We start from the raw sequence: 12,264 nt of genomic DNA, 5'->3' as shown, positions 1-12,264 counted from the left end.
TGTGCCCTCGACCAGTGCGGCCCTACCCGCCTCCAAGGCAGGCTTGCTCGGCTTTGAAGGGGACTCGGGAAGTGCGCGGAAACTTTGGGTGTGCGCGCTGCTCTCCAGGCGGAGACGCGAGGCCCGAAGCTCGGGCCACCGCGGTGGAGGAGCGGTGCGCGCGGCGGGGCCCGGGGAGAGCGGCGGCTGGCGCTCGGGCGTCAGGCCCCGGCGGCGCGGAGACAAAGCGGCCGCAGGGCCCGGCGCCCCTCACCTGTCCAGCCAGAAGGTCCAGGGCGAGTGCAGCGGGACCCCGCCCGGCTCGGGCCGCAGTGCCGACAGCTGCTGCAGGCCGATCTGCGGCTCCGGGGCGGCGGCGGCGGCGGCATCCGAGGCGCACGGTCCCGGCGGCTCTTGGGCCCCGGCGGGGGGCGCGGCGGCCGGGGGCAGCGCCATCTTCTCCGCCCCGCCTGCCTGCCAGGCCGGCGGACGCGCGGACCGCGGGGCCAGCGGCGGCTGAGTCACCCCCGCCCCGCCCCGCCCCGGGCCCCGCCCCGGCCCCAGCCCAGGCCCCGGCCGCACTCTTGGGCCGCGGGGCACCGCGGGGGCATCGCCGCCCAGGCGCCCAACAAAGGCAGGGCCGTCCCTAGGCACAGCCACTCTGCCCCGCGCGCACAGGCCTCGGGTGGGGTGGGAGTGGGGGTGGTGACGGCCATGAGCCAGAAGGACAGAAGAACCGTCACCCAGCCGCGCCTATGCAATCAGGCAGGAGGTCTTGTGGCAAGATGGAAAGGCCGGCCCATGGAGAGCTGGTGATGGAGCCCTGGATGGATTTGCACTGTGCAAGAGAAGAAGGGATGGATGGACATACCAGCAATCTGAAGGATGGTTGGAAAGTCTGGCAGATGGTTGGAGGAGGGATGGAAGGGCAGATGGAAACACAGTTGGGTGTGACTGACAGATACCGAGAGGACCAATGGCCAAACAGATGAAGAGACTCAGATACCAGAGAGTGCAGAAACCCAGGGTGAGACAGACAGGCAGAAGGTGGAACTGGAGAACCAGAGGAGGAGGAGGACACGAGCTTTGCGTAACTTGAGGTAGCAAGTACCTAAACAGCGGCTTTGAAGGAATCAGAACGCTCTACCCCCAGCTCCCGAGAGCCACCAGGTGCCCATGAGAAGAGGCCCAGGGCTGGTCCCCTGCGTGGACAGCTTCCAGGAGGAAACTCCTCAAAGTTCTCCCAAAGCATGGCGGAGGAAGGAGGGGAAGGCCATAGTTTCGTTCCCAGGGGCACCTGTGAACATTCTGGAAGTCACCAAGGCCATGAGAGTCCCCAGCTGGCAGGCAGTAAGAAGAACCCTCCTAGCACAGCCCCTACCCAGGCCTCTGTTAACTCTCATCTTCAAAATGCAGGCAGAGGCCCTGTTTAACATGAATTTTTATAGTCCCTCTCCAGCCTCTAACAGTTGAGTATGTGGAGGTGGCCTCCTCAAGCATTTTCATTTTCTGTCTGGTCTAGCATTTGTTCTGCTGTTGGCCAGAGGAGCACCTGGGGGAAGCCCAGATGGACTCAGGGACTTCATGTCATGAATTAAGGTGGGTGTCCACCCAAGGTGACCTCGGTCAGATGAAATGATAATGGAAACAAGACACCTTTGGGATCCCTGCTTTGAATGGAACCACCAGGCAATGTAAGATGCTGGAAACAGTGACGTATTTTCTAACACTGACATACTGGGATCTATATGGTTAGTTGCATTTACTTTGTTTGACCCCACTCCACCCTCTATCCCCGGTTTAAGTTTGTCAAGAAACACATGGCATGGTTCCGAATTTTCTCAGCACTTTACCCTATCAACGTTGTCTACCCCTTACAGTAATCCAGTGTGGAAGGTACTAGTCACCCTTCTTATGGGCAAGGAGCAGAGAAGTCAGGTTACCCCCCCCCCACACCCCGCCCAGGTCACACAGCTAGTAAAGGAAGAGCTGAGTGGAAAGGGAACAGGCCCACCGATACAAGTAAGCCACGAGTAGGAATCCCAAGACCATCAGTCTTGCCTGGAGGAAACCGTGGTTCACAGCTTCCTTCCAGAAAATCGCGGTATGTGCGTACAAACTTATGTGTGGATTAATTAAGTGCATCTCTCTATCTTTCTTGGATTTGACACCAATGCTGCACCTTATCGTATTTACTGTACTTTGTGTCTTTGAAGATTTTTCTGGATCTAAACCGATGGGTCTATTTTAATACAGAGGTTGCAAATCAATTAACTACAGAGAACTTAATTCACTAGCCTTTAACATTATGTGGTTTCTAGCCATTGTTGATTTTATAAATAAAGCTACACAGACATCTTTATATTTTCCCTCATCTGTCTAGGCTTACCACAGAGGCAGTTTGGAGAATGGCTGTCTGCATCTAAAAATCAAACACAAACTACCATGCTGTGCAAAATAGGTACTCAGTTTATATGTAACTTATTTACAAACAATGACTGATTCTGGAAATTACACTTAAAACTAACATTTATTTGTTTAAAATTCTAAGCTGTCACTAGAGATGTTTTTCTTTCTAATGATTAAAACTAGACAAATTAACAGGTTGATTCTTTCTTACATCTTATAACAAAACGCTCAGCAAGGAAGGACTAGTTCTCATTTTTTATCTGCAGTTTCTACAAAGGGAAGTGTATACAATGTAATAGATGCCTCCTAGAATTTAGAATTGGGAACAGTGTAGAAGTCTCTCAACATTGAAAAGCAATTATATGCCACTTTTCTTTTTCTTTTGCTTTCACTTCCAGAATATGCAAGATTACACTTGTTGCTCAATCACAACATGACATTAACCAATGAGAAAGTATCACTGCTTTCATATTTATTTCCATTTTCATTTAAATGGCCAATTGTATGTATGTAGATATCTTATACCACGAAGCCCTGAACTCTGGGACGTTGATGGCATGTAGAAAATAAAATGTAAAGATAAGTTCGGGCAACTTGGCTGAGGGAGAGAGCAGAAGGACCAAGGTGACAATGTTCCTGTCCTGACTGACGTGTGTAAGAGGTTACTCTCACTGCTATTCACAATCTCCTCTGGAAAACAAATCAGGAAGATCACCCATGTCTTCCCCATTTTGCAAGGGGGTGGCAGAGATTAGAACCTCTAGGTAGAAAGAACCTGTGGAGTTCACCCGAGTAAGTCTATGCCTACGTCAATGAGGAAACTGAGGACCAGAGAGGTGAGATGACTTACCTGAGGCCATAGCTCTAGGACATGACAAAGGCGGAACTAGAACGTAGGCAGCTTGAGGTCCAGGCCAAGGTGCTTTCCTATTGCATAACTCTCAAGGCAGATGACTTGGGATGGCCAGAGACAGGAAGAGACGGTGACCCCACAGCCCCTAGCAACAAAAACAACAAGAAGGGACTTGATGCACTCATAAATAATTAAGCAATTAGCTGCAGCAGTAAGTCCCCTCCCCTCCAGCATCCAGTCACCAAGGCAACTTGGGCAGGGTGCCTGCTGGTTGCCTAGTAACAGTGTGGTCTGTTCCCTTGACATGCTCCCTAGGCATCAAAGGATTTGTGGGCTGGGAAGAACCTTAGACAGAGATCACTGTTCCAACACCTCAGGTTTCCAGATGAGGAACTGTAGGCCCAGAGAAGCTGGGTAACTGGTTCAAGGTCACACAGCTGCTCAGAGGCACAGCCAAGCCTCCATTTCAAGTTGCTTTCCATTGTGCCAGGAGTGTCCCAGGCAGGCTACAGATAGACAGATTTCTTGACAGCTCCTAAAAGAATTAGAGGCAAAGCCAGTGAGCAAGCAAGGAAGAGACAGAGACCTTGAGCACTCGTGCACAATTTAGCAGGAGCTGGTAATCCCATCAGCCCAACTTTCATCATTGCCATGGCAACATGGGTGAGGCGAGTGCTGGTTGCCTAGTAACAAGTGGTCCTCTCTCTTCCACTCACATCCTGCACCCTGAGAGTCACTGAGCAGTAGAGTGCTGGAGTGGAAAGGGAGGCAGAGATCCCAGCACCATGCAGGATACCAGAGCTTGGAGGCGCCGTGTAAATCACACAGGTAGCTAGTGTCAATCCCTCCACTGACACCCTCTGTCATGGCCATTAGGGAAGGGAGTCTTTGACTCCAAAAAGTCAGAAAATGGGTGGGAAAGTCCTGGTGGTTTCCTGAGGAGGAGACAGTTCTACCACTTGTCTACATGGTGATGATGCCACAGCCAAACCTTGGCACAGGGTAGATCTACATAGAAGGCACCATGCCCAGCGGTGGCACTCCGTGTATCTAAGGTCAGAAAGCCTGAGTCACATGGGCTTGTCTTTCCATGTGTGGGAAGCAGGCATCCTTATAGTATGGGTCTCACAAGTCATTAGGATCAAGTAAGAAAGTGTGCACGTTGCTGGTCTTGTATAGAGTAAAGAAACTGCCAAAGTTGAAACACAGATGACACAGACAAAAGAAACACCTGTTTCTGGGACTTTGCGTGTCGGGGGGGGGGGCATGTGTTCACACGCATGACACGCACCAACTTGTATTTAAACTTTAAACATTTGCTAGCTGGGTGCAGCACTCATTGGCAACATGCTATCTGAGGCTGAGAAGTTTCCTGTTCACAGTATGTGATGCTATAAATATGCAGGCCTGGCTTCTATGTGGGAACTTGTTCTGTTGAAAGCTCAGAAGAAAAGGAAAGCTGTAGCCACTAGATGGCAGACCACAGACTCCAAAACACAAGGTGCAGGAAGGCACAGGCCTGGGACGCGGTCTTGTGTGAAACTTCATTGAATCCAATGATAGTGGGGCTTGGAGTGAGTCTGATCCAGGATTTAACTGAGATCCTGCCATGCAGGATCCGTATGACCCTGGGGAATTAACCTTGCTGGGCTCCAGTTCCTCACCAAGACAAGAAGCCCATGAACATGAACTCAGCCAGTGTTCTTTACCTACAGACTAAAGACCCCCGAAGATGTGGTTCAGAGCTGCAAATAAGAGACGGGGGGGGCGGGGAGTAGTCACTGAACTCAACATTAAAAACATGGCACTGGGCTGGTGAGAAGGCTCAGTGGATAAAACACTTGCCACACAAGTCTGAGTACTCAAATTCAATCCCCGGACTTCATATAAAAGGTCAGAATCTATGGAGGGCTTTAGTAATCTCAGCACACTCACAAGGGCTAGTGAAGAGGTGGAGACGGGAGAATTATCCCAGAAGCTCAGAAGTTCACAGAGATGGCTGGAGAGATGGCTTAGAGGTTAAACACTTGCCTGTGAAGCCTAAAGACCCTGTTTCAAGGCTCAATTCCCCAGGACCCATGTAAACCAGATGCACAAGGTGGTGCATGCATCTGGAGTTTGTTTGCAGTGGCTGGAAGCCCTGGTGTACCCATTCTCTCTCTCTCTCTGCCTCTTTCTCTCTTTGTCTGTCTGTCACTCGCAAATAAATAAATAAATAAATTTTTTTTAAAAAAAGAAGTTCATAGGGAGTCAAGCCTCCCACAGTATCAGCAGTGGGAGCAGCAAAGGAGACCTGGCCTGAAATGGTGTGGAAAGAAAGACCTGAAAGGGTTGTCCCTTGACCTCCATACACATGCCATGGCATGCTCAAGCCTGATTCACACACACACACACACACACACACACACACACACACACACACACACACAGCTAAAATGTGTCCAACCCTCTGCAGCCACCCACCTGTCAGTCACAGTACCAGTCCTGTCCTGCCTATACCCCTTGGTTTGGTCCTCCTTGCTCTTTTCCACTGGTGCTACCCAGTCCTGTTGCTCATTTCTTGAGTTCCAGCAAAGAGCATCATGGATGGCCACCACATCCTCTTCTTTCTGGCAGCCAACAGGACTTCGTATGCTCTGGGTCCTTCCTGTCCACCCATCACTTGATCAACCTCTTTCCTGTCCTCACAGCTTCTCTATGGCCATAGGATACCTGCGCAGTGAGCCACTGGTCCCTCTGCTCCAGGCCAGTCTGTAAGCCCAAGTCCACACTCTGTTGTAGGCCACCCCCTCCTGATGGTTCCCTTCAAGGCATGCAGGTCATAAGCTGCATAGAATACCCGTCCCTGAGCCTCCCTTTTTCACCCACTGCCACCCTCACCCCCTGCCATGCAGCACAGGACCTGCCACCTGCTGGTGGCATACCTCCAAGACTGGTAAGTAAATGGGACATACAATGTCTATAGATTCATGTCCTCTCCTAGTGACCCATCTTTCTACAGTCCACAGATGATAGCATATTGATCTCCCTACAAAGTGCTTTTGTCCTATTCCTTCTTTGTTCAAAGATCTCAAATGTCTGCCTCTCACAGGCTGAGAGCTGAATTGTCCAGGCTAGCTTCTGAAATCCTTCACACTTCACCCACTTTTCCCCATACGATGGCAAGCATATTTCTAAATGTACTTGGTGGGTGCATGTGTGCACACGCACACGTGCACTAGGTAAATACAAGTATCTCCTTTTCTCTCTAATGAAAAAAAAAATTAATGTGTTAATAAGCATGCTTGCTTTGTACCGCTGTCTGGAGGGTTGAATTAGAGACACCTGGTGGGTCATAAAGCATCACAGAAGTGTGGGTCATTGCTACCTACCTTACTACAGTTCCTGTCAGGGCTCAGCTGACGGCAGGCTGGTGTCTTTCCTTGCCCTGTTTCGGGAGTTGACAAAGAGGGTGTGGCATGCACAAGCACCCCAGCTTGCCCAGGACTGCCCTGACTGCAGCATGAATGACTTGTGTCCTGGTGTCACACACTGGAAAACCGCAGTCCTCGGCAAGAGGGCTTGGTCAGCTGGAAGCAGGTCTGAGAATAACAGCCTCTTCCTCCTGGCATCACCAGATAACATGAGAAGCCTAGCTACAGCAAATACAAAGTTTTTAGGCAAAAATATTAGAAGGGGATGAGGCATATCAGCAACTGTCTACTTGGGGTCTGGGGGATGGCTTAACTAGAAAAGCTCTTCCAGCATAATCAAGAGGACCTGAGTTCTGATCCCCAGCATTCACTCAAGTGGCGGGTAGGCCTGGAGTTCCACCTGTCATCCCAGGACTTGGGACTAAAAGCTCAGCAGGCAGAGACCAGAGAACACCTGGGGTTCCCTGGCTAGCTAGCAAGCTTAAGGTGCAAGTGTGAGCCTCTGTCTCAGTAAGTCAAGTGCAGAACAATTAAGAAGGACACCTGATGTCAACCTCTGGCCTACACACATCTGCATGTGCGTGGGTACACATACAATGTACCCATACATGTGAATACACATGCAAAAAAAGAAAAAGAGGGCTGGAGAGATGGCTTAGCAGTTAAGGCACATGCCTGCAAAGCCTAAGGATCAAGGTTCAAATCTCCAGGTACCATGTAAGCCAGATGCACATGGTGGCGCATGCATCTGTAGTTTGTTTGCAGTCCCTGGCGTGCCCATTCTCACTCTCATTCTCTCTCTCTTTCTCTCCCTCTCTGTCTCAAATAAATAAATAAATAAATCTTTTAAATAAAAGATTAGAAAAAAAGAAAACGACTACCTGTTCTATATTTCCTAAAGCCACATTTAGCCAAAGAAAGGCCCTTGAGGTTGGAGGCCCAACTTTGAGTAGTGTCCTTGGGATAGGTGCTTAGAGAATATCTGAACGATGAGTCCTTCCAGGGTCAAAATGCCTTCATTATAGCACTGGCAGAAATATTCTATAAGTCATTGACTTTCTAAGAGCTGTGTATGCTACCATTTGGAAATCCATTCTCCATCTATGAGCAATCATTAAAGGAACATACAGCAAGTTTTGAGATGAAGCCACATTATCTTTGAAAAACAGTTGCAGTTACATTAAGTCTTCGGAAGTCCACCATGCAGTGCTGCGTGAAGAAGCTCTCACACAGTGCCCAGCCCCAGGAACCCACCCAGATGTCCAGCTCCTTCCTTCAAAAGCATCAGCCAGGAACACATTGTCAATGACACACACCTTCCTTATTTTCACCTGTTACAAAGTATGCACCCAATGTGATGATGCACCTTGCACCATTTCTTTACAAGTTTCTTAATATTTGCAGTAAGTTAGTATCTTGCTCTTTAAGGCTAAAACTATGTAACTGCTGACATCGAAGGTCTGTTCCAAAATACAGTTTCAGTGGAGGAAGAGAAACATGGTGCCCCTCTGGTAACTTTGTATGGAGTGTTTCATGCCACAAATAATTCCTATGGTGGCCAATGGTTTTGGGAACACTTCAGAATCATTTTTGTCCTTTCAAAGCCTACATAAACTCCTTAGACCTGCACTCTCAGGAATCTAAATGTGGCTCCATTCCTTGCCATTCCTAAAATGCCAAAGTGTCATGTTTCCTTTTCTTTACTTTCTTTCTTTCTTTCTATTTGACAACTTCCATAACTATAGACAACAACCCATGGTAATTCCCTCCCTCCCCCCACTTTCCCTCTTGAAACCCCACTCTCCATCATACATTTTCCCTTCTCAATCAGTCTCTCTCCTTACAATGCACTCCTCCAGACACAAAATGGCCCGGATACCCATGACCCTGAAGTGCTTGGCACCACCTACACAAGACCCCCATGCCAGGAGGAAAAGATGAAGCCAACTAGCATCATGTTTTCGAACCTTATTGGACTTGAATATTTTACGTCACATTACACATCATCTTGTCCATAAAATGCAGTATCATATTTTTCATATTTTGCAAAAGCATAGCTAATGATGCAAATAATTCCCTATTTTTCATTCTGAGAGAAAATCATTAATAAAACCATTCTCCTTGCGAGAATCTAATGTAGCTGTAAGAGGACACAAACCACCCATAAAGGCAAGATACAGAGTAGCAGAGAAAAAAGAAGCCTAGCAATGAGAGGGTCCCGAAGGACATGGGTAACACAATCACTCTTTGTCAACTCAAACAGCATCTTAGGAAGTGGCTGCCTCATCTCTCTTGATTTAATTGAACAGGAAGATATCAGAAAATGATCATGACCCTGCCTGCAAAAGCATCTCCATTTCCTGTGCTCACTGACATCTGGCCTGTGAGTCTTCTCCTCGCATTTGGAAGTGGATCTACCTCTAAAATGGGCTGTCCATTTGTAGCTCTCAAAAGCAGCCCATGTTAAAGAACAATGGGGCAGGGACTAGGGAGGTGATTTAGTGGTTAAAAGCCCTTGTGTGCAAACCTGGAGACCAGATACTGTGTCCCTAGTACCCACAGGAAACTGGATATGCACAGAACACCCAGGCCAGCTAGTCTGGCCATTGCAAGAGCAAAACAAAAGAGATCCTGTCTCCAACAAAATGAGAGGATAAGACCAACATCCCAAGGTTGTCTTCACACCCATCAAACATGTACTTTGGCATACGCATAGCTCCCAAGTTAGCTACAGAAAAAAAGAGAGAGAGAAAGTGTTCCTAAAATGGAATTTAATTGTTAGAATTAAGAAATTAGAATTCTAGTGTTTGGTCAAGTCTTTTATCAGAGGAAGAATCCAAACATTTCTTTTATCAGGCAAGCTGGTAAGTATAAGTTGTCATGGAAACAGGATGTATCCGGATTATATGAGGAATGATGTCGCTCATCTAACAAGGTGTTCATCTCCTTTAAATAGGGAGAAATTTGAATAGCTGAAATCCATTATATTTCTTTCAAATCTGCAATAAAAACAATCATTTCCTTCTTTTGATACAGGAATACACAGACACAGAGCCCCCTTCTCATAAAACAGAGAATCAAAATTACTTGCAAAAGAATTGGTGTGTAAATAAAGAGAGATAAAATGAAAATGAATCTCATAATATGAATCCATTGGTGTGTAGTGAAGGGCTGGGAGAGTGGGAATCAGATAATTTAATACCTCCTTCACCTATCAGGGGTCTCATATTTTTTTCTTCAGTAACATTAGTTACTGGTTTTGAGGGAATGAACCAGACCAGAACAGTCCTCTAAGTTGAGGTAACAAGCAAACAGGTGTCATGTCACTAGCGCTGAGCACAGACAAGGCCCTTGCTAGCCCACTGTTCTTAATGGAGCTGCGGAAGAGAGGCACTGCTGGGTGGGGCAGGCAGTCCTCACTCCTTCAGAAGGCAGGTGACAAGAAACAGGGGTGCAGGCTACTTAAGTGGCAGCCTGCAAGTCTTTCTGGACAAGGTAACCTACAGAAACTTCTTTTCCTTTCCTTTCTTCTCTTTTCTTTATACAGGTGTAAATTTCTCTATCTCTCCCCATTCACAAAAAGAGAAGAATCCTATTTATTTGTTTTCTCGGCCATGGTGAGCTCTCAAAGAAGCCCTTCTGCAGCTCTTGAGGTAATAATAATTCAAAATAAAAACACAAACAATGGCAGGATCCAGTATTGGCTCTCCTTGTTCTTTACCCGGCTGAATTAAAAACTTAGGTCCAGGCTGAGAAGATTGCTCAGTGGGTAAAATGCTTGCCACATAACTATAAGGACTCCCAGGACCCACATAGCGTCAGATGAAGTTAGTAGCATGCATTTGTAACTTCAGTGCTCCGGTGGCAAGATGGAAGGCAGATGCAGGAGAATCCCGTGGAATTTATGGGTCAGCTAGCCTGGTGCACAGCGTAGTGACAGGCAAGAGACCCTGCCTCAAAAAGTGTAGAGGGTGGGCTGGAGAGATGGCTTAGCGGTTAAGCGCTTGCCTGTGAAGCCTAAGGACCCTGGTTCGAGGCTCGGTTCCCCAGGTCCCACGTTAGCCAGATGCACAAGGGGGCGCACACGTCTGGAGTTCGTTTGCAGAGGCTGGAAGCCCTGGCGCGCCCATTCTCTCTCTCTCCCTCTATCTGTCTTTCTCTCTCTGTCTGTCACTCTCAAATAAATAAATTTAAAAAAAAATTTAAAAAAAATGTAGAGGGTGAAGACCAACACCTGAGGTTGTCCTCTGACCTCCACACATGTGCTTTCTCTCTCTCTCTCCCTCTCTCTCTCTCTCCCTCTCACACACACACACACACACACCCACAGAGATAGAAATTTTAAAAACTCAAGTCCACCCAAATGTTTAGCACAAATGTAGAAGAAATTAAAATGTCCTTCAGCAGGTGAGTGTAGACAATGGGACAGTATTCACTGCTAATAATAACTGCGCTATCAGACCATTCAAAGGCATGGAGGAATCTTTTTTCTGTCTTTAGAGAAAGAGGCAGAGAGTGAGAGGGTGGGCATGCCAGGACCTTTCAGTAGCTGTAAACAACTCCAGATGCGTGCATCCCTTTATGGGCACACCTGGCATTGCACGCTGTGTCACGTATACGTTGGATCTGGAGGACTCCAACGAGAGTGCTTAGGGCTGCACAGGCAAAGGCATAGAGGAACCTTAGAAGCACATCATTTACTAAAAGACGCTGGTCTGAATGGCTACATACCATATGAATTCAACCACATAGCATTTTTGGAAAAGGCAATATAGGGGGTCACCAGGGTCTGGCGTGTGGAAGGGATGACTAGATGAGTAACACACAGACTTTTAGGGGTAAAAACATTCTTTGCGTTACTCTAGTGGTGGACACTTGTCAAAACCATGAGTGGACCTTCGGGTAAAGAAGGGCTCTGGAGGATGACATTCTTTCCAGGTAGGGGGACAGACTATGACAAAGGAGGGGTGCCTCATGTGGGAATCCTTCTGCCCAATTCTGCCGTGAATCTGAAAGTGCTATTTAAAGCCTGTTCAAGAAAAATGCCAACTGAAATAATAGCCACCATCTTGTGAGGGCTTAACTATGCTCTACAGTGACTAATGTCATCCACAGGTCAGCCCTATGAAACAGGTAAAGGTGTCTTCCCTATTTTATCCACTGTGTTCTCAAGATGAGAAAGTAGCATTCCCATCACAGAGCCACAGGCAGGGACTGCAAACCCAAGCTGACTGCTTCCAGGCCTGTGCTCTGATGCCTGCTGATTGCTCTGGAAGAAACGTTCACTCATTGTCTGAGAAAGGACAGGTGGCTCTTGTCTAGGCAAGTATTCAAATTATGCTGCTGAATATTCAAAATGCAGCAGGGGGAAAGTGCCCACATATCTATTGTGGGTGTGTGGACATGCCATAAGCAAACAGCAGAGACGCTAGTACACACCACACTCCACATCGCAGTAACCTAATAGTCCTCATAAGCTTCACTAAGTCCACTGCCTTCTGGAAGACTACCTGTCATAAACCCACAGACCTGAGAATCTCAGGCCTGGTGGTGTGGCTCAGTGGTAGTACTTGCCTAGTGTGGTGGTTTGATTCAGGTGTCCCCCATAAA

The 12,264-nt window shown here is 47.8% G+C and overlaps 1 protein-coding gene across 1 annotated transcript in view; it reads right to left on the bottom strand.

Annotated features, from left to right (window-relative positions):
* The window catches only part of Eif4e3 (eukaryotic translation initiation factor 4E family member 3), a 45,545-nt gene extending 45,110 nt beyond the window's left edge, over nucleotides 1–435 (bottom strand). The window contains exon 1 of the mRNA XM_045134143.1: nucleotides 254–435. Within this exon, the coding sequence (XP_044990078.1) occupies nucleotides 254–435 (182 nt within the window). The remainder of the gene's footprint in view (nucleotides 1–253) is intronic.
* Between the last annotated feature and the right edge of the window lie 11,829 nt (nucleotides 436–12,264).

Source organism: Jaculus jaculus, chromosome 14 (assembly GCF_020740685.1).
Source record: "Jaculus jaculus isolate mJacJac1 chromosome 14, mJacJac1.mat.Y.cur, whole genome shotgun sequence".
Classification (NCBI taxonomy): Eukaryota; Metazoa; Chordata; class Mammalia; order Rodentia; family Dipodidae; genus Jaculus; species Jaculus jaculus.
Note: the sequence above shows the minus strand (reverse complement) of the source record. Positions and strands in the feature narration are given on the sequence as shown.